A 23,378-nucleotide genomic window follows, 5' to 3' on the forward strand; every position below is an offset into this window, starting at 1 on the left:
TAAAAAAAACACTGTAATTTAAATCCATTTATTATGAATGATGTAAATCACTAAATCATGCTAGTGTAAATTTTGTCAAGTAATCAAAAACATATTAAGAAAATAACATAAAAACGAAATTAAAGTTTTGCTGAGCTAGCATTTTAGTTAAGGAATATAAAATTTGAAGGATTAAATAAGTTAAATCCATGTTTATATCAATGCACTAAATAATTGAACCATTGATGTGTAAGATAAATATTCTTCCATCACATAAAGAGTAGTAAAATCTATCACTTTCTTAGACTTTGAATTTTAGAAAACAAATCTAAAATGATCAACATTTTTATTAGGAATGGACTTTTCTAATTCACTTTTGAAATGTATGAACATGTGTCTAGTAAATAGTAATCACATATAAACTTTTCTACAAACTTATTTAAGCGAGGAGGAAGTTGTCTCAAATTTCCTAGATGTCACGTCAGCGACAAATCAGTTTTTTCCTCGTTTAAAAGGAGTCCCATTTTTCCTAATTTTCCCATTTTGATTTGTTTATCAAAATGCAAAATATATCAACTTGAAAATAAATTAATAAACTAAAAATAACTTAAAAATCAATAAAAATAAAACATTATATAATTATAAATACAAACTTTACAATACTTTAATGACCATGAAAATACAAATAGAACACCATAAACAACATATTTTTTATGAGATTTTATAAAATAACATGTAAAGAAAATAAATACAAAGTTTCAAGTTTTTTGCCATATACATGAGGTGAGGTTCTATTAAATTTTGACTATCTTTTCATGATATCATCCTTAGTGATTGTGAAATCCCAAAGATCCCCATATTTCTCATTAAAGTCCCAAATATCCATCGTGTTGTAGTCTGATATTAACTTGTCTCGCGCACCTCTCTCCATGTTATATATTTGCGGCTCAAAGTTGTACGCCTCGCTTGGTTTATCCATCTCGATTATGCAAAATATTATAACGAATATGGCCGCCCCAATGTACAAATACTCTCCCTAAACAATATAAACATTTGTCACACTTCTATAGCATCAAAACTTCACATATTTGTCACGTCAACAAGGCTCTTACTTAGATACTTTTGTGTGTAAAAAATGTGTTTTCACGTTAGCGAATAGAGTTATCTTGTGATCATATTCACTTTTTTAATCAATAAAAAAGGGATTAAATAAAAATATATTATAGCGCGTATAAATAGTTAAAAAGTTTAGGGTGAATCTAACCGGAACATTGAAGTACATCCCAAGAGCCACGGAGGGAAGAAATAACCACGAGATGAGACCTAACGATGATGCAAAAAAAGATCCATGTCAATTTAATATTATACGCACACTAATACACTATATGCATATCACTGAAATAGTGACATGTCATACAGTCTACGAGTCATATAAGCTCATGGGAACCATTTGATATGGCAAAAATGCATATATTTGCCCTTATAAGGTGTGATACTAGTTATACTAATACGAGCATATATAAATTTACTTGAACTGACTATGACTATGGTTGATGTGGTGTGCCAAAAATCATACGTGCCTAATGATTTAAAAATTTGCTTTATACGGCCCTTATGATACGATAGACATGACAAATTTGTGGTTATGCAAAAGTTATACGAGCCGTATAACCTCGTACGGCTCGTATGATGTGACATGTATGCTGCAAAACAAAAGATGTACCTTGAAAACCAGATGGAGGATCGACCCCCGCGTAATCTTCTTTTATCGACCCCCAAAATGTCGCTGCAAACACGAACTCTAACCATTAGATTAAAAAATAAAAAAATCAAAATCAAAATAAAAAAAAAATTGTTACATTTGTCATCTCCTTCATAATAAGTGTGGTGTCCATCATAGATTCCGTACACAAAGTCATCCTACACCAACACCAAACTCACTTCATCAAAATTTAGCTCAAATCCTAATCGAACTCGAATCAATAAAAAAAGCTCGAAACAAGTCGAGCTTTTCCAAACCTGCGCCTCAAATAACGCTTGTTTAGTTAATGAGCCTGAGCCCGAGCCTTTTGTATTTTCTATGTAATTTTCTTTTTTCTACTTCTATGTATTAGTCATACACTACACAACCGAGTTCGAGCCGAGCTTTAGCTCGTTTAAAGTATTGCACGAGCTCAAGCTAATTCAAAATTTATTAAAAAAATGTAAATACAAAAAACCGTATAAATTAAATAATAAATAATAAAAGACCCGAACTCAAACTTAAAAATACAACTCCCGAGCCAAACTCGAGCTTTAGAAAAAGAGTTTGAAGCCTCAATGTTAAACCGATAACATCTCTGAATATTATTGGATAGTCACAACTGTATTACAAATTATACAATTATAACAATCCAATAATATTCAAAGATATTATCTGTTAAGTGTTATAACACTCAAGCTCGAGCTCTCATAAGTCAAAACAAGTTGAGCTCAGGCTCGTTAGAAATTCGAGAAAATAAGAAAACATACGTCACTAACGCCGGTATTGTCCCACCGATCAACGGGATCTTCATTAAGATCGGGTTCGTATTCGCTCAATCCCGCAGCGTTCAATCTCCGTATCCAGTTTCTACCATTGTTGTTGTTGCTGCTGCTTCTATAACTGACACTGAATGATGTGGACCAAATATTGTTACAAGAAACCGTTATTCGGTTAGGAGGTTGTTGGGAGTTAGTTAAGATTTTGGGTATTGAAGTGATGGATAGAACAGATGCTGAAACTGAAACACCCGCCATTTTTTTGTTATTTGGATAGTGGTTGTGTGGCTTTTGGTGGTTTGAGTTTGTATGAAAGAAGATGATGATCATGTGACTTGTTGGTGAAAGGTTTTATCTCAATGTCAAGTTATGTTGTGACACTGTGTACTTCACCAAGTTTTTGTTGGTCTTGTGACTTGGGGATCAAGAGCATTTTTGAAAAGAATCCTGACTAGTCATCGATTAACTCTCAATTAATTGCTAGTCTCTACTTTACTAGTAAATTTTGGGCTAGTTGGCTAGGTTAATTAATCGGTCAACGGTCAAATCCAGCCAAAATCGGCGGTTTTCGGCGAGATTCCGACCAAAATAAGTGGTTTCCGGCAAGATTCCGGCTAATTTCCGTCCAAAATATGTTGTGTATGTATAAAACTAAAAATTACGTATAAAAATGTGTGTGTGTGTGTATAACACTGACAAATATACATTAAAAGTCCGACCCAAGTTCGAATCCCACCTGTGTCACTTTTGGGTGGATATTAGCAATGAAGGATTTGAGCTAGGCCTTGTGCAAAGGTCGTCAGTTCGAACCCAGAGCACACCTGGGTTAAGACAACATAGTATGGCACAACGGCTGTGAAGTGGCAGTTGGCGGTATTGTTTCTCTAGGGAACGCCCAAGCCAAACTCTGAAGCCAGCGTGAGCCCGGTTAAGACAACATAGTATGGCCAGAGTGGGGTATCGGGGCTCTTCAAATTTGAAGAATGCAGCAATCTAAATACAAGAAAATCGTCGTTTTAAAAAATATGGTTAGAATATTTATACGAATTAAAATTTAAAAGAATTGAAATAAGAATGTGGGCCGAGCCCAACCTGAGTCCAGTCGGCCCAAACTCACCTTTTTGAACAGCCCAGGCCCACAGAGTGTGAGCGGTTAATATTCATGAAAGTTGAAACCAGACAGTTATTGATTTTCTCGTTGTTACTTTCAAACCCACAACAACAATATATCGACTGTAAGTAATGTCATCACGTTAAATCTTTATGTACTATCAACATACGAATGTAAACTGTAGAAAACATATTAATAAATTGCAAAGTTAAAAAGTATGTTGCAGGCCCGGGGCCTAAATCGAAACAAGATTTTGTGGCCTTTTCATGACAATTGTTAAGGGAAAAAATTTGCTTATTACAAGTTTTGTACTCATATACTTTAGTAACAACCAGCCTACCACCACACCAGTACATTACTTTGGGTTTACTTTACTCATTATAATATATCTATATATAATGTTTTTTTGTACTTGGAGGCCTCAATTAGTGTGGGCTAAAGTCCTAACTTTTTTTGTATTACTTTTTGTTGAACTTGAGTTATTGTAGCATTTGCTTTTTTTTAAAGTTATGTTTCATGTTTAGTATTTCATAGTTGTAATATCGCGCCTAGGCTTGCTATTTAGTCAAAATCGAAAATTTATATGTACATAAAAAATTTGGGATATATGTAAACATGTATAAAATGGGTTATATCCCAAACCGGTTCGGGTGAAAAACCAGTTTTGAAGAAACCAAATCGGGTTTAAAACTGGTTTCGAGGCAAGAATGTTCAGCCTGATCAAACCAAACCGGTTTGGATTGGGTTGAAACCAGTTTAGGACCAAAAACTTTTTTTTTGGCATGTTTTTCGAATCGGGTTGGGTCCAAACCGGTTTTGAGGCAATGAGACTACAAAGCCGTTTTTTTGTATGCCTCTATGTATATGCATATATCAAAAATTACATATAAATTTTCCAATCTGATTAATCCCGATTAATTGTTAGTTGGTAGTTGGTACCCCAATGGATGACTAGCACCTAACGAGTTCTACAACTCTAAGTATTTCTGCATGTAATGTTGTCTAGAAGGACTAGAATGGAAAGTGCGTATTTTAGGTATACATTATCATAGTTGGTGAAGGTTATGTGATAATAACTTTGCCATATGAGAATATTTGTTGCTCATTATTCTTCGTTTAGCGAAGTAACGATGAACATGCTTCCCGTTATTATAACTTAGATAGTAACGAATGTATGTTATTATAATTTTTAGTGAACAAATTTCTGAACTTTTATGCAGGCATACCATTATTATTATTGTTATTACTTGCCAATTTTAATGAGTTTCAACAAGCATTATAGTATTAGGATCCTATGGATACTTGTGTTGGTTTTACAAACAACCGACTCGTTTAAATGGTTTTTCTCGAACGAAAAAGTTGATTCTAGCAAGAAACATTCGCCAGAAGGTTATGATCATGATATTATTGGTGAATTCTCGATGGAATCGTTTGATAGCAAAAAGGGTGTGAGTTTGGTTGAAAAAGCAAAGAGAAAGGTGGTTGCGTTGCCGAATTCTTGTTGGCAAAACGCGTATCAAAATTTGTTTGCGGGGTGCTCAGAGATTGTAGCAGATGAAGAACAACGGTCCCGGTTAGCGTGGCATCTTAGTGATTGCTTTCAAAAGGATAGTGGGAGGTCTCCTTTTCCTTATTGTGATGCTAAATCACTCATGGTTGATTGTTTCAAAAGATTAGAAAAAGAGGCTCATAGGGTTTATCTCGAGTTTTATCTTGAAACCAACTCCATATGCCATCAATTACAGTCAGTCTTTCTCTTTCTCTCTCTATACACACACACAAATTGATGCATTCTGTTCAGAGCATGTATAATGTTGAGGACTACGAGAACCACATAATGCAATGGTACAGTGTGCATAAAGTATAATTAGAGATAGTGGAAGAGTGAAATATTGGCGGTTAGATAAGTGTCAAGTGTATTGTATTTAAAGCAATGGGTACAAATGCATTATGCATTTGTTGTAGTTTTCAACGTATTTCTTGGTTCTAATTTGAACACTCCCATATATGCATGGGCAAAGCTTCTTTAGGGCCCAGGGTGGCCCCCTGCTTTTTTACGCAGTAGTGTAAATTGACCATTTTTTGCCCGGAAATTTTTATACGTAGTGTAAATTTACCCGTTTTGGTCCAAAATTTGAGCCCGGCCCCCTCGTTTATGGTTTTCTAAATACATTTTGACCCCCCCCCCCGACGAACTAATATGTTGAGAACTGCTAGCAATGCATATTGCATTTGTTCATATTGCTTTAAATGTGGTACACAAGACAGTTATGTAACTACCCATTTTTCTCTCATACTATCTCTAATTATCTTTTACGCACTATGTACAAAGCAATTTTACACGCTTCTTGCACTTCTCAGTATGCATTTGGTTCTAAAAAGATTGTGTCCGCGTATATATTTCTTTACATATATCATATGGTTACTAAAATTGATCTATGACCGGTTGTAGGACCGACACATTCAAGAAACAAACGGAAAGATTAGTGAATGAACTCAAAAGATCTGCCGAATACGCAGAAGACAAGTTAGATAACATACACAAGAAAGCCGAAAGTCTGTTGCATAGTTCAAATGATATTCACAACTCTTTATCTTCTATCGACGATCAAACACAACAACTGGCTGAAACATCAAAACACGTTGAAGAACGAGTTAATATCGTATTGGAGCATTCACACTCGGTTTACAAACAGTCTGTTAAAATAGCAGACTCTCAAACTGAGCTGCAAAAAGGACAAATGATAATGAGTGAAAGGATAGATGAAGGGATGATGATGGTTAATGAATCTGCTAATAAGTTGAGTGAAGAAATGATTAGTTTAAGGAATGAAGCGGTTGAGATTGAAAAGGAAATCGGTAAAGTTGGAGACGCAATGTTTATGAAGATGAATACTTTACAAAGTAAAGCCGATGATATTGAGAACATAACCGAGACCTCGTTAGACAAACAAAAACAACTTATCGAAAGCCAGAGTTCCGCTATTGAAGTTCTTCAAACCGTCACACGGTTTCAGTCACAAGCTCTAGAAGAAAGCAGGTATAAAATAACAAATATTATATATATATATACATATAATATAGGATGAGTTTGAATACAGAACTCTTAAATAATTTAAGAACTTTAAGAACTCTTTAACATTCTATCGTTTTTTATTTTTACTTTTTTGCATATTAATACTATTTGAGGATAGTCTTGTCACTTATATAATATGTATATTTATGATTACAATAATGAAAATTAGTTTTTATACATATCTAATTTTTTTACACATACGTAAATTTGTAACTGATTTGTTAATTTACACATATGTAAACTTGTGATTTATATATGTAAAAAAAAATTTATATAATAAACGTTAAAACTACTCTCAAACAATAATAATATATAAGAAAATTTTAAAAAAATAGTTTTTTTTTTTGTTAAGAGTTCTTAAAGCTCTTAAGATAACTATATAATCATATGTATGTGTATTAAATTATCAATTAAGTTTTGAATATTATTGCAGGGGAAGTCTGCAGCAGTTGATTTCACTTGGTCAAAGTCAACAACAGGAACTAATACAAAGGCAACAACAACTTAAACAATGTCATGATGATCTAGTTGAGAATTCAAAAAATATATTAGCTGCACAGGTTCACCTTTTTCTATATAATTTGTTGTATTTGTTCTAGACAGGATTACAAATTTTGTCCTTTAAATATATGCGATTTACGGATCAGGTCATTTAAAAAGTTTATTTGCGTGCGGTGTCCTTTATATGACAAAATACATTCACTTTTTGTCCTTTACACTAACTGTCATCCAAAATCTCAGATAAATCCAAACATGCCAAGACTTAACGGGGTTTTTGTTTAACATATATTATTTAGTTTCTTTTTCTAATAATAATTTAATTTGTTTTTTAATGTAAATACTTAAATAATATGCGTAAAAAGACTTAAATTCCCTCACATGCCAAGACTTAACAGGGTTTTTGGATGCCAGTTATTCAAAAGGACGAAAATCAAACAAACATGCCGTGTAAAGGACACCGCCTGCAAATAAACTTTTTAAAGAACCTGATCCATAAATTGCACATGTTTAAAGGACAAAATTTGTAACTCTGTCCTTTTTTATTAAGTTAATATTATTCTGATTAATTCATTTGTGTTATATAGGATATATTCAAGTCAAAGCAGTCAAGCATGTTCGTTGCAATCGACAAGCTTTTTACTCTACACAACGCGATATTGCTTGAATCGCGTGTCATCAAAGCTTTTCTCGTGTATTCAATATTAATATTCACTCTTTACATGTTTACAAGTACAAAGCAAACCTACAATGTGAGATCAAGGTTATACGTAGGTAAGTAACCGAGATTTGACTTTAAACGAGTCAACTTTTGGATTATTTTTTTTATCTAATAATAATCGTTTTCTTCGCAGGGTTATGCATGACATTTTTAATTGAATACGTGGTGCTTCGATATGGAAACGACATAGAACAACAAGCATGGATTATAAGCATTGTTCGGTTAACGTTTGTAGTTCTTGCTTCGTGTCAACTTTCGTATGCTGTTTACACGTACAAAGATTACGAGATGTTGAATCACGAAATGCTGCAATCGCTTATTGCGAAGGTTAATGTGATGGAAGGAAATAAAGGGTTTGTATGTGAAGATAATGATAGTGATATTGACTGGTGTTCATGGGTTGATAAGGATATAATATCTGATGATGAATTAGAAGATCTTGACTATTGTTTGCAGCCTGAACAAGTCAACACGGGCTCGATTATCGCTAGAGGATATAATCTTCGTCGTCGCGGTCTATAGTTTGATTATTATTATTTTGTAGTCAGTTTAAGAATTGTGTATGTAGTAATGAGTTTGAAATATGTTTATTGTTAAAATTAAGAGTAATTTATAAATATTATAGTTTGACTTTCCAAAGTCAGCATTCATATTTGAATGAAAGTATGAATGCATTCAGTTTGTCACCAAGAGTAAATTGAAGATTTTGCACCTCAAATTCTGGTTTGACTATCTAAAGTCAAAATACCAATAGTTATAGTTGAATAAAACCATTCAGCAAATTTTCTTGTCAATAATTATTATATAATACAATTACAAAGCTTGGTGCCTCTTTTATATATATATATATATATATATATATAGGGGAGGGTTATCCTAAAAATAAGTAGTTTTCTAGGAAGACTAAGAATAAATCATAGCCATTGGATCATGTTAATCAATGGTTGAGATTTAAAATTACCACCTAAAATTACTCTTTCACCACTATAACCGACATAGTTTCCTAGAATTATTCTTTCATCATAGGTTTTAATGCCAAATGTCAAAATTCTATTGGTTCTTACCTTTCCTAGGAAACAACTACTTTTTATTTGAACCCTTTTCTCTGTTAAGAACTCTTAGGAACTCTAAACAACCAAACATTTTTAAATTTTTTTTTAAATACTAACATTATTTAAGAGTAGTTTTATCATGTTTTATATAAAGATTATCAATTACATATATTAATCACAAGTTTACATATGTGAAAACTTATGTACTAACAAATTTACATAGGTGTAAAACAAAGCATAGATATGTAAAAAAACTAATTTTCAAAATTGCAATCGTAAATATAGATATAAAAAATCATAAAGCTACACTCAAATAACATTAACATACAAATTTTTTTATAAAAAACGTAAGTTTTTAAGGGTTCCTTCAAGTTCTTAAATAATTTAACAGTTCTGTAATGATACTCATCCTATATATATATATATATATAGGTAAGGATCCTAAGAGAACCCTTTGCAAATTGAGAACTTTGAGAACCATTTTGAACCACTAAAAACACCTTTAAAAAAATCATAAAACAAAAAATAATAAAAATTTTTAAAAAGTAAAAAAACCAAAATTCTTATATTTCATTCCGGTTTCATTAAAAAAAATACAAAAAAAACGTCATATTATACACATATGTATAATTTTATATAATCTTTAGTTACGTAATATACACATATATTTATCTTAAACTATACACATGTGTACAAAAAAACATGTAAATATACATATATGTATATATTATACATATGTGTATATAATTTAGCTAAACCGAGTATTTTTTTTTATGAAACCGGGATGATAAAATAAGAATTTTAGTTTTTTATACTTTTTCGATTTTTGTGATTTTTTTATTTTACGATTTTTTTTATTATTGGGTTTTTTGTGGTCCAAAATGGTTCCATAGTTCTCAATTTCAAAAAGGTTCTCTCATGATCCTGATCCTATATATATATATATATATATATATATATATATATATATATATATATATATATATATATATATATATATATAGTTTTGGTAGAATATTATGTAGCCAAATAATTTGTGGTGGAATCATGTGTCAAGTAGTATGAGTCATATAATTTACAGAATCTTATATGGTATCATTGTCGGATACTGTATCAAGTCAAATAGTTTCGTCACGTGAACCGAGGAGAATCTTGTACCGCTGGAAATAATGTTGCTTTGATACATGTCTCATATGAGTCGTGTAGAGCCATACGACTCTTATAGAAGTGAAGTTTGGTCAACGACAATTCTGGCATCTATGTATGTATGTATGGTGTCAGGTACGAAAAAGTTATACGAGTCGTATGACTCTATACGACTCAGACAAATGGATACCTGCGCAACTTGGGAGGGTGTCCGAATAGTATGACCCATTTTATATCTTGTATTTTAGGATTATTTTTTTTTTATTTCTTGGTATAAAATAACGGCTTCGTGTTTGATATGAAATGTTTGATAACAAACAGATATTATTATTTAGGACTTCAAAATGTAGAAGCCAAGTAAGTTGAAAATTTATCAATTTTCTCTCTCAGTTTGATTATGTAATAATCACATAGACATATGGAGAAGATATTTGATGCTCACTTATGTAGTTATATATATTCATTCTACTTTCATATTTTTCTGCAGGCTTATTGTCCAGTATCTCATTCATCTTACCTCCGTATGGTGTTAACACCAGGATTGCCATTCCGGTTTCTATTTGATCATTGTAAAACCTCCATATCCCTTCAAACCCTTCTTCCAAAATAAGATTCGTTGCAAAATTCGACTTTCCTTTAAACGAATTCTTCGGCATCATGGTTCTGTTTAACAGAATCTCAAACTAGAGCCGATTCAATCCAACTCATTTCGGTACAAAGTGAGGTTTTGGAGTTAATGGTGATGGGAACCTTAAATTGTTTATGGAGGATTGCAAGACTGATGTGTATGATGAGTTGTTTGGACTGTAAATGACTCGCGGGTTTGAAATCGGGTCATTAGAGTTATGAATCAGGCAATTAAGAAAATCGGAATCAGTATCGGTACTGGTATTCGTTGATAGAAGTTGACATGCTTGTAAAAGTAACAAGAAGTTAACAATAATAATGAGAAATATGATCAACTGATCAAGGGCATTTGATTTATACATGGATATATGATATACATATATGTAACAGTCCTTAATTGACTTTGACCATATTATGTTGTGCACTGCCCATAAAGGCCCCATGCATACGTATGAAAAACGAACCGAACGAATACGAATAAGGACATGCTTGTGTTTGTTCAATTAATCGGACAAATATTGTTTTGTTCATGCCCGTTCACTTAAGAAATAAACATGCTCATGCTTTCATTTAAAATCTAAATGAACATTCATGAACATATGTAAACGAACATAAGCAAACATATCTAAAGAAACATGCTCATGCTTTCATTTAAAATCTAAATGAACATTCATGAACATATGTAAACGAACATAAGCAAACATATCTAAAGAAACATAAATGAACGTACTGAATGTGAAAATATAAGGTAAAAATTAAAATCATATAACCGCCATCCGTGTGACTCGAACCAACGACCACGTGGTTAAAAGCCACGCGCTCTACCAACTGAGCTAGAACAGCACTTGCATTTAACACCTGATTTTTATTATATATATTAATAAAACGTCTATAATACGTACTTGTGTGTGTATATATATATGTATTAAGTTATACAAGTTATTGGTGTTTTGTTCATTTACAAACTACAGGTTTAACATAGAGAAATGTGACAATCACATCATCATTCCACTCGAACGATGAATTTGTAGGGCCCACTCTTAAGCCATAAAGGATCGTTGTCTCACTAGGACGTTTTAACGTTAGATTTTTGTTCTGAGTTTATGTTCCAACATTCAAGGCATATCATAACTGGCATACATGCAACTATTGTGGACACCTTCTATAATGTGATATGGAAAACGTTTTTAAAACAAGAAGTAATTAAGTAAGTATTTGAGTTTATGAGTGGAACAATCAATAATGTGTTCCTTTTGGATTCGCATTTATCTAATAATGATTATTTATATTATATTCCCACTTAGTGATCATTTTCTCTTTCATTCATTGGTGAACGTTATGAAATTGGCTATCATATCATCTTTTTCTTGATTAATATGTTAATCAAATTCTTGACCCAACATGAGATAGATTATACTTACTAATGTTATTAGGTGTCTAATAAGTGTATCAAATAACAAACTCGAATTGTTTGCGTCACACTAATGATGTTTTCATTAGTGAAACGAATGTGTCAGAAAAATGTGTTTCGGCTCCCTCTCATACCTATGGTACATCTATCATTATCGAGAAATAAGCATTAGTCTTAACCACACGTTGCTACAAAAATTCCAATATGCATGGCTAGTCTTGGTCTCATCTGAAGTGCAAAGAGCTCGCTCTTGTATAAAGCGGTCTTGGTTATGTACGTGATGTATAGCCGAATAGGTGTTGTATCGCATCTTCCATAGTCATGGGAGTGGTTGATGACATCACAAACAACTCATTAGATTACCATGGCCCATACCTAATGGGTACATGTAGTCGGCCTAAGCGATCAACCCAGGCCGGTTAAGGTAACGAATCTCTTGAACATGTTTTAATGCCCGTACCAAGGTCTTGAAACTTGAAATGATGTTTCATCTAAGTGGTGAGTGTTTAAATGCCGTTTTAGACAGATCATGTAGATTTAATACTATAAGTTTAAAGATACGTGAGTTTGACGCAAAGAAAAAACAAGCATTAAGCTACATTTGCTTTCCATTTCATTCATTTACATCCATTAAAAATTGAAACAATATTTAACAAATGACAATGACTTTTAAGTGCCTTAATTTAACCACTTGCTAATTAACTTCTATTACAAAAAAAATAAAAATAAAAAAAAGGTGGTTCACTATACATCATTATCACATGTAACAACAATGTCTTTCAACCCATCTTTCAACTCATCCCAAGCCACCTCACTAAACTCATCACCATCATCAACCACCATCATCTCCACCAACAACAACTCTGGCACCACCTCCGTCACCATCACCGACACCACCACCCTCCCTTTCACCAACCCAATAACACCATTCTCTTTATCATTCACTTTCTTTAACCCAAACCCTAATTTCCTCCCAATTTCCACCACCTTCTTCTTAATCTCCACCACACTCACCATCGTCGTAAACCGCCACTCTTTCTTCGTATTATCCTCGAAAATACCCGATAAATTCAACCCGGATGACAATGATATTATATCAAATGCATTCATTGTATTCATAGTATTCAATGGTGTTTTATATGCCATTGAATCCAAATTAGTCAAACCATCTTCGTCGTCGTCGTCGTCGTCGAATATTTCAATACTCGGGTTGGGTTTCAAAGATTTCTTGAACCATGAAACACCCATCAAACTTTCAATGCTCATTCGGGTTTTGGGGTTCGGGTCAAGTAGTTTACGAATAATAACCCGGGGCTGCTTCGATATCCAATCGGGAAACACGATTTCCCGATTGAACATTTTTCGATACATGTCGGGTAAGTTACTGTCGTCGAACGGTAAATATCCGGTCAAGAGGTTAAATAATATAACCCCACAAGACCATGCATCCGCCTTTACGCCATCGTAGCCTCTTCGTCGGATAATCTCGGGTGCGGTGAATGCCGGAGTTCCACACGCCGTGTGTAGTAAACCGTCCTTTCGAGACTCCGGTAGCGCCGACAAACCAAAGTCGGAGATTTTAAGAGTACCTGTTAGATACAATGTAATTAGAGAAACGTTAGAGGTAGTAGTTTTACACTATGGATGTTAAACGGGTTGTGTTTGTAGGTTCACCCCGAACAAAACCCGAACCCAAAAATCGTGTATGAAGTGTGAATCCGAACACGATCACGCGACCCGTTTGACCCGAAAGTTTATTTTTTCTCATATTAATATTTTAAATTTACAATTTCATTAAAAATACAAATTTATATAAAGAAAATTACATTTTAGCTATAAAATGTTTTGCAAATTTACTTACTTTTTAGTTTTAAATTTATTTTTTACACACCGTACCAAACCAATTGAATTTATTACATAAAACACGTTTTAAAAAAAACAAAATAAAAAATAATTTAACCCGTTTGACCCGAATTTTTTTATATATTTGTCACATATTAATATTTTAATTTAACAATTTCATTAAAAAAACACAAATTCATTACAAAACAATATTACATTATAGCTATTAAATATTTTGCCAATTAGTTTTAAACCAATTTAATTTATTTCATAAAACCTATTTTAAAAAAATAAAATAAAAAATAAATAGTAATTTGAACAGGTTAACCTAGCAGGAAACACAGGTTAACCTGAATCCGGCCCGTTTAATTAAACAGGTAATCAAAACCGACCCTAACCCATTTATACCACACCCGACCCCACAAACCCCACAAATTTCATGTTAAATTCATGTCGTGTCATAAACGTACCATCTTTATCAAGCAATAAATTCTGCGGCTTCAAATCTCGATGCGCAACGCCATGCTGATGACAAAACTCAAGCGTTGCAACCAGTTGCTGAAAGTAAAACCTAGCAGTAGCTTCCCTCATCCGTCCACGTCGGACAAGCTGCGTAAACAGCTCACCACCGGCCGCCAATTCCATGACCAAATAAATCTTTGTCTTTGTCGCCATCACTTCGTGGAGTTTAAGGATGTTCGGATGGTAATTCAACCTCCGCATGGCGGCTACTTCTCGGACAAGCCTAGGTTCCATTGTCGGGTCTCCATCGGCCGGTTTTTCGATCACTTTGACCGCCACGGTGGAGTCGTCGGCGAGTGTACGGCCGTGGTAGACTTTGGCGAAACTGCCACGGCCTAAGAGGCGAGTGAGGTGGTATTTGTTGAGGATGATCGTACCACCGTCGCTGGTGGTACGATTAATGGTGGACGGTTCCATGACGGACGGCAATGACGGCCGTTGATATAATATTGATAATGATAATGATAATAATATATATAGTAGGTTTTTAGTTTGGTTGTTGGAGTGGAAGTTGTTATAATAAGTTGTTTTTATAGGGCTTTGGAAAACACTAAGGACACAGTTGGTGCTTAACTGTATTTATGAGTATGGGTAGATTTTTTTGGGGGTGTTAAATTACATTTATGCCCTCCAAATTTTGGCCTTTTGTGACATACTTTTTTTTGTTGTGTTCTAAGTTATTGTATTTTTCAAATTGAAGAGTCTCGTTCTTTCATTCTGGTCAGACTGTTTGTCTTAATTGGGCTCATGTTAGTTTCAAAGTTTAGTTTGGGCGTTTTCCCGAAAATCATACCGTCGACTGCCACTTTACAATTGTTGTACCGCTACAATAACAAAACTCTCTGACATAATAGTTATAAGGTTTTGTTACATAATTAATGTTTTTTTTTTTTTGTTAATTTTCTAGGAAAATTCTAGCATGAATATTAAGTAAGATTGGTGTCGTTTAAAAGAAAAAATGGTAAGATTAGTATAAAATATTTTAATTTATATTGATAATAGTTGTTGAATTAACATTTTATTTCAACTGAAGATATATGATGCCTGAACATATACGGGTCAAACGCGGAAGTCTAAATCCCGCAAAAGATTGAATCCACGTGCCAGCATTCGTTGACTTCATAATAAATTTTGCATTTGACATTAGATCTATGGTCTGATCCGTGTGAGTGCCTCTGGACCAATTTAATGCGAGAGGTTAACATTAAAAACGGTTATTCTCGATTGAGTGGTCCCCGCTCAATTACAGCTGATTTTGAATCAATTACCCTATTTTGATTTGGGGGTTAGGGTTTTAAAATGCTTAGATGCTTGATTTGGGGGTTTGACTTTTATCGGCCGGTTAATTATAAGCAGAAACCATTTCAAGCGTACATGGATAAAACTTTTATCGGCCGCTAATGTATATTGAAATTACAGTTTTACATGTCATATGATATAATTTAACTAGACTTTTGGGAGTAAAGGAAAATGACTAAAATTGCATCAAAGTGTCATATAAAGCAACTTAAATTAAAAGAAATTGTATGTATGGAAAGAAACTCTATTCACCTATAATTGAAAACTTTAAACTGTTTATTACCAAAAATAGTCGGTTATAAATATTTGAAAATCAAAAGATTGGCTACAAACCAACGGGGCTTGCCCAATGGCCAGGAACATGATGGATGACCCGGGTGTCTCGGGTTCGAATCCTGATTTCGACCGGATTTTTCCAGAGCATTAAAAATATGTCGTGTCTTCGGGCGGGGTGAGCAAACTGGGTTTTACCGGGAACGTCAAGCCAAACTTGGACGCCAGCGTGGATCCCGATCATGTCAACATAGCTGGCCTGAGTGGGGTGGTGGGGCGCGAATTGGTCGCGCAGTGCTAGCTTAACTGTGAAAGTCACCGTTCGAAAAAAAAAAGATCGGCTATAAGTTTGCTTTTGACTCTTAAATGAACCGACTCATGAGCATTTCCGTATTTCACTTGTAACTTAAAATTAGGTTACTGATTTATTTTAAATCTGAAATATATATAATTAGTTCTCAAGTTAGCAAACTTATATGAAACCCACGACCAAATAGTCAAGTGATATGGTGTTCATCCTTTTAAAATGGAGGTAGTGGGTTTAAATCCTTACGATGCAAGGTTAGAGGTGTTTCGATAGAAATAATAAGTTCAAACAAAAAAACAAACTTGTATGAAAACATAAGTTTTGTTGTCTTTATTTTGTCATCATACAACACGAACTTACATGTGCTAGAAATGACTTTGTACCACATAGACAAAAGACAACATGCCAGGTGCATTTAAAAATAAAGACACTCTATACACGATTTACATGTCTAAAAGAAAATAATGACACAGGTGTATTTACACAGTACATCTAAAACAAAACACTATGTGCATGATCTGCATATGTCATGTGTGGATTCAAAAACACACACACAACCTTTGAAATAAGAGTAAAAGCATTGATCATATTTATTGTACATGTCATAAAAAACCTTATGTGATATGATAGAAAAGTAAAAGATTTTATGTAATAAATTCAGGGCCGTCTCTGAGAATTTAAATACCTCGGCCAAGCAAAAATAAAAATGCTCATATGCCTTAACGAAAGTTTTTTATTCGCTAGCGTACATGTATAAAACTTTTATCGACCGGTTTATTATAAGCAGGAACCATTATGAGCATATACTCATCTCATAAACTATTGCAAATAACATTATTTTTAAAACCAGAAAACATATATATGTAATATGTATAAAAAAGTTTGTGCCCCGAACCTTATGTGCCTCGGCCAATGGTGCGACTCGCACACCCTCCGAGCCTCCCCTAAATAAATTTATATTCTTATACTGTTTATTTATACAGGTGCATAATACATAGAAACATTTATTGGGGTATTCCACAAAAGCAACCTGGTATCGAGCCTGCGATTCTCCTTGTGAAGTTGTCTAACCCTAATTTTTTTTCAATTAAGCTTTGGCGTCGATTGACTCTTTCGTTGCTCCACACTTGGGCCTTTCCACCGCGATCAAGCCTAGGTCGCTCGTATCAGAAGTTAATCCTGAAACGAACTTAAAATAAAGTTGAAGGAGTTAAGTGAAAAGTTTGGGTTATTTTAATTAGTTTATTTGAGTTTTAGTAGGATTAGATTTGGGTTACTTGTTTATTAAGTTTTGATTAGTATAAATAAAGGGTCTAGGATTAATTGTAACGTATGAGTTTAGTTTTTGTTTTTAATAATATTGAAAAGAGTCGTGAGGAGTTCTCACAAAACATCGTGTTCTTAATTCAATTATTCTAACACCTCGTAGACACGTTTTCTATGTAACCCTCTGCCTGGAGTTAAGTGAACACCAATGTAACTACACTAGTTAGTGAGTCCATGCTAATATCATATTAATTAAATACCCAACAATCTCTCATGGTCTTATAGCCCTATAGTTAATGATGCATGATAATGACCTAAATTTTAACTCTTTCTAATTTCTTTCTTTATATATAACACACACATAAGGTAGAAGAGTTAACAGGGGACAAAATGTGTGGTTGTTATCGTCCCTTTCAAATTTTTATTGCTAATGCTAATGCCTAATAGACTAACTTATATTAAATTATTTCATTATTTTCCACTAATTAATTCTTTCCTTCTTTTTTACATTAGGAAAAACACAAATCTATTATGATCCTATATATAAAATTCATTATTCATCATCAAACTAAAACGTTCACTTTTACAAAGAAGAATATTATCATGTGCACATATTGAAATCATTTAGTATTAATTTTATCTGTTAAAAAAATATTATAATCAGTTTGTAAATTTTTTATGGTTTTCACATTTTGTTCTTCCTTCAACTGTGTTTTAAAGCATAAAGCGAAAGCCTTTTACGGGATTAATGGTCATACAGTAGTTATAAAAGAATTATACTCGCAAGCTAAAAAAGCAGAAAGAAAACTCAATGATCTTTATGTAAACTTTGAAAAAGCTTTTTAGCGTATCCGATTCTCTACACCACAATGGTTGTTCTAAGTTAGATCTTCAATGCTTATAAACGAGAAATATTAAATTCAGAGAGGTGTAAGACAGGAGGACTCGGTTATTTTCATCATTGTTATGAAAGACATAGGGAATGCTTGCTCGTTAAGCATCTTCCAGATACCGCCCTAAAAATGGTCTATTTCTCTCTAATTTTTTTTCTATGTCGATGACGTCTTATCTTGGATGAATATTGGTCTTTATCAAAGCTTCACAATCTTGCTAGAATTCTAATATATTTTTTCTTAGCCTATGGTCTTAAAAGTTAACTTCAATAAAAGTAGAGTTTTAGAATCAGATTAGAATGGAGCCGAATGTTATTGAAAATACGTGCACCAGTATTTTTATAGACGACAATATCTCACACACTAAACAAAACACTTAAATGTATTTACATAGTGTCATGTATTATTATTTTATAACCTCTACAAGATATTACTTAACTTCTTGTCCATGTAATGTTCCTTAATAGCCGTATTACTAACCTTTTTTGGTTGTTTTATATAGTATTTTTTTTTAATAATCATCAATTAAAGATTTATCAACGACTCATGTTTAAAATCACTTGATGACAAAATTGGAAAAATCCTTATTATTAATTGTATCTATTAACTATTTTGATCTGGATCGATTCGGGATTTAGTGTGATGCCAATTTTATATAATAACCCACCCACTCACAAAAAGTAAAAGAAAATAGTCAAAAGAGGCTCACTTGAGGGTTGACTATTAGCATCTTAGAACAATTTGAATATATTTCTAATATTGACTTAGACCACCCGTAGTGGAGGCAGTATCCCGAGCGTTTTCCTTCATAACGCCGGAGAACACCGTCCCCTATACGTTATGGGGGTGGCGTATTGAGAAAGCGTTTTCTACATAACGCGTTTTGTACATGAATTTGTGTATGGAGAGATGAGAGAGAGAGAAATAAATGTAATTATTGTAGTAGAGTTACGTTTTGCCCACTACGTTACTTTTTGTAAAACTCTCAATTGATGATGGGGATGCCACATGACACATAAAGTCTAAAGGTAAGACGTTTTGACTACACATTGTCTTAACTTTTTAGTTATACTATAAGTTGTTTGAAAATATAAAAGATTTTCATTTACATAGATGTTACATGTAATAAGCATTTAAGATTATGTATTAATGCTATCAACTAATAATGCATTATCATTCATACGTTGTAAATTGCGATGATATGTTTATATGTTATAACACTTATTTATATAAAATTATAATGTATATTTTATATTTTATAAGAACATAATACATCTCTAACAACATTAATTTATTATGTACCGATTATTTATAACGGCGTATAAATTATCTCTTATATCGTCTACTTAATAACATATATGTGTGTGTGATCACGTATTAATTTGTTATATGCCATCTGTATAAGTATCTTATGTATCAGATAAAACTCTATTTATTACTATACTAAGTTTTTCGGCATTCTTGATATACTCAAATATTCGTGTATAAACTAAATATATCTTGAAATCACACTTCTAGCGAGGGTTTTGTTCAATACAACAAATCAATAGTTCTTACACACATTTTAACTAATATGTATGTGCTCACATTTAAACATATGAGAACTTATGAATAGTGTGAGCCAAAAATGTTAGAAATATTTTTATTTGAAATATGAAAAGCAATTAAGATTTGTACATTTAAAAAATAAAACAATTCTCATAATTCATACACTTCATTCTTTTAAGCTTGACTTATTTTGAAAATAGTTGTTAGTTATTATTATTTTATACATTTTGAAGAGCAAACTTATATATTGTTTATTTATATAATGCTTTCAAACACTCGTACATAATTTAATTCATGAATCACTAGTTTGAGACCCGTGAATTACACAGGAAATAATAAGGGTTATATTAACAGTTTTTTAGGAATGGTAAATATTATTATAAAGTAATTACAAAATGTGAGTTTTTATGTGGAATAAGTGGCAAAATTTGTAAATTTTTATTAAATTTGGCATATATATATTCTACATTTATATATGATTTTTTTTTATTTTTCCCAATGTGTGTAAAAAAAACTTACATATAACCATATAGTGAAAATTTATAAATTTAGTAAATGTGTATTTGTTTCCTATACCATCCACGAGTTTATCATTTTAAATGACAAAAATTTTCATGTGTATCTAGTCATGTTTTTTTCCCTTTTAAACCATCATTAATTATATATCTTAATTTGTTTTACTAAATATTTATAACAAAGAGACATAATAATTATTCAAAATTATTGTTGATTATATTAGTTAATTGAGAAATAATCTAATCATTTGAGACCTGATAAAAAGATACTATGAGAATATATTAATCAAGGCAAACTTATCTTTTGATCTTTTCATGTCAAATCAAATAAGAGAGATGAAAAAGAGATCAAAAGGAATAATAATTGTTTAGAAATGCTTCTTTTTGATAAACATGTCGAAGTTAGGGGTGAAAATGGGGACCTTATAATTTGCTTTCATTTAACTCCGAAATAATAAAGTATTAGAATTGAGAGACAGCTAATATAATGAATTTTTTTTTTTTCAAGTGTTTAAAACTACCACCAATTTTTAGGTGGGTTTTCTAAGACCGGATGCCAATAGTCTATATTAATTTTGACGTTCGACGTCTGACTCACCCAAAAACATTATCAAGAAGAAAACTCACCACTATAGGAAAATCCTCTTACCTCAATTTAAAACTTGGACCTTAAAAAATCAAAATCTTAACCATCATCCCCTTGTCGTTTGAGCAAAAGATTAATTGCTATTTTGTTAATTATAATTAAGGTATATAGCTTTTTAAATTTGTCTTTTTAAGTCTTATTGCATATAACTTTTACCTTATTCTTATTTAATTTGCTAATGGGAAGTCATTAATCAAGCAAGAGACATGATTACAATTAACATGCATTATTTTAAGTGTTTTATGTTTAACCTGATAATTATACTTTTAACCAACCCGTTAAACATGAAGTATCGTGATTAATTAATTTATGAAATGTTATCATCTACAAATTAAAGTGATACTTTTTATATAAACATATATTAACATAGCTCATATATATTTAACTATGTTCACGACAGTCTCGAGATTATAGCCATGGTATCCTTCTAACGGGTTATTTTCATATTGCAACTATACTTTAGACTTGGGAAAACTAGATTTGTTTCGCGTGACTCATTAATGGGTACTAGACAATCGCCGCTCCAACCGTGAATATACATATTACTTTTAAAAATAGTAATGTCTCCAGAAAGAGAATATCAGAATAATGGTTATAAGTTATCACTATATACTAAAAACTATAGGCGCGTAACGATGATCAATCACTCCAAAATTTCATTAATCAAACGAGTTATAATTGTGTGATCAAAGATCAATTACATACCAAACGTGTTGAGAGTAAACTCACATCTTATCATATCAATCACTTATATAATTAATTAACTCTGATTTGTGTTAAGATATGTTTCTCTACACGTGTTATTATAATATAAGTTAAGCAAGGCAATATATGAATTTGTAGCATTTTGGGTAACAAGACACAAATCTATTATAAATTGAATAAAAATCATAAATTTACCCATTAAACATAAGCAAATAAACTCCAAACATCAAAGTTATTACTAACTTTGATGGTGATTTTTGATAATAATAATAACGTGACATGTTATCTTATGAACAACTTTGGTGAGCCACCAACTTTGATGCTGATTTTGGATAATCTTTTTCTGTTTATGTAACATGAAAATCATAGGGGTGAATAGACTTGGACGGAGAATATTAGAGTAAACAAAATCATCATCATCATTGTACCATTAAATTCATCACCAAACATTTTTCTACGGCTATAAATTCCTTTATAATTCCTTATCATTTATATTAAACTAGTGTTATACCCGGCGCGTTACGCTGGGCGAGTTGGTAAAACTCGGGCGATGATAAACCCAAACTTTGTCGGTCCGGGCGTTGAGGCGGTAAGTCGATGCATATTCGGTTGGTTTCGGTTTAAGTGCGTTATAATACCGGAACTAAAAAACAAAAATAAATCAAACACGTAAAATTTGAGGTGGATCAATTGAGTAGCATCAGTCAGTAACATTCGGGCGTTGGGAAGATCCGAGCATTGCCGATCCCGGAAGTTGAGGCGGTGAGTCTACACAAATTCGGTTGATTTTCGTCATCTTGGTTATAGTATCAAAATTAAAACAAAATACAGTTAGTATACGCTAAATCCGTACGGTTTTCGTTATGTTTGTCACGGTACCGAAACTAAAAAAAACAAAAAAAGAAAACAAAATCCAATGACCAATACGGTGCCACCAAGTGACCCAATAGACACTTAGCAACACCAAAGTTTGTAATTATTATATATGAATAATAATAATAATAATAATAATAATAATAGTCATAATAATCATAATAATAATAATAATTTATTATCAAAATTTGTTACTTTATATTGAATCTAGAATTATTCTTCACAGAATTGGATTTTAGCATTAAAAACTAAGCTATACCAAAAAAAATTTAAGATAATTAAGCCATAAAAGAATGTTCATGCTAGTCTATATTAAGTTATTCATGAACATCACTTAAACTTGATTCTTTGTTTGGGTTATTTTACTAAAGCAAATTACATAAACAATAAATAAATAAATAAATAATCAACCGATTAAAGTTCAAGTAACTAATATATGGTCACACCAAGGTTCAAGATTGAACACTTTAACAGACAATGTGACCTTATCACACACTTATCACTACATAAATATAGTTAATTTAACATATTCACTCAATCAAAACACC

The 23,378-nt window shown here is 32.3% G+C and overlaps 3 protein-coding genes and 1 non-coding gene across 4 annotated transcripts; 1 reads left to right on the forward strand and 3 right to left on the reverse strand.

Annotated features, from left to right (window-relative positions):
* Positions 1-683: 683 nt before the first annotated feature.
* Positions 684-2,757, reverse strand: LOC143592982 (photosynthetic NDH subunit of subcomplex B 5, chloroplastic-like). The gene is made up of 5 exons (XM_077072745.1): positions 2,491-2,757; positions 1,839-1,899; positions 1,703-1,765; positions 1,244-1,302; positions 684-1,015 (listed from the first exon to the last, which is right to left on the reverse strand). Exons 1-5 carry the CDS (start codon positions 2,755-2,757, stop codon positions 785-787), a joined length of 681 nt encoding a protein of 226 aa, XP_076928860.1. The 3' UTR covers positions 684-784.
* A 2,112-nt stretch (positions 2,758-4,869) lies between these two features.
* Positions 4,870-8,449, forward strand: LOC143592983 (protein GAMETE EXPRESSED 1-like). Its single transcript, XM_077072746.1, has 5 exons — positions 4,870-5,375; positions 6,057-6,650; positions 7,120-7,246; positions 7,772-7,958; positions 8,039-8,449. The coding sequence occupies exons 1-5, from the start codon at positions 4,870-4,872 to the stop codon at positions 8,425-8,427; spliced, it is 1,803 nt and encodes a 600-aa protein (XP_076928861.1). The 3' UTR covers positions 8,428-8,449.
* Positions 8,450-11,500: 3,051 nt separating this feature from the next.
* On the reverse strand, positions 11,501-11,573 carry TRNAK-UUU (transfer RNA lysine (anticodon UUU)). Its single transcript has one exon. It is a non-coding gene; the product is annotated as a tRNA-Lys (tRNA).
* Positions 11,574-12,885: 1,312 nt separating this feature from the next.
* Positions 12,886-14,929, reverse strand: LOC143592984 (CBL-interacting serine/threonine-protein kinase 7-like). The gene is made up of 2 exons (XM_077072747.1): positions 14,454-14,929; positions 12,886-13,730 (listed from the first exon to the last, which is right to left on the reverse strand). The coding sequence occupies exons 1-2, from the start codon at positions 14,920-14,922 to the stop codon at positions 12,886-12,888; spliced, it is 1,314 nt and encodes a 437-aa protein (XP_076928862.1). The 5' UTR covers positions 14,923-14,929.
* Positions 14,930-23,378: the final 8,449 nt, after the last annotated feature.

Source organism: Bidens hawaiensis, unplaced genomic scaffold (genome assembly GCF_021521415.1).
Source record: "Bidens hawaiensis isolate Kalapana, Puna unplaced genomic scaffold, B.hawaiensis_p1.1 tig00041609_1, whole genome shotgun sequence".
Classification (NCBI taxonomy): Eukaryota; Viridiplantae; Streptophyta; class Magnoliopsida; order Asterales; family Asteraceae; genus Bidens; species Bidens hawaiensis.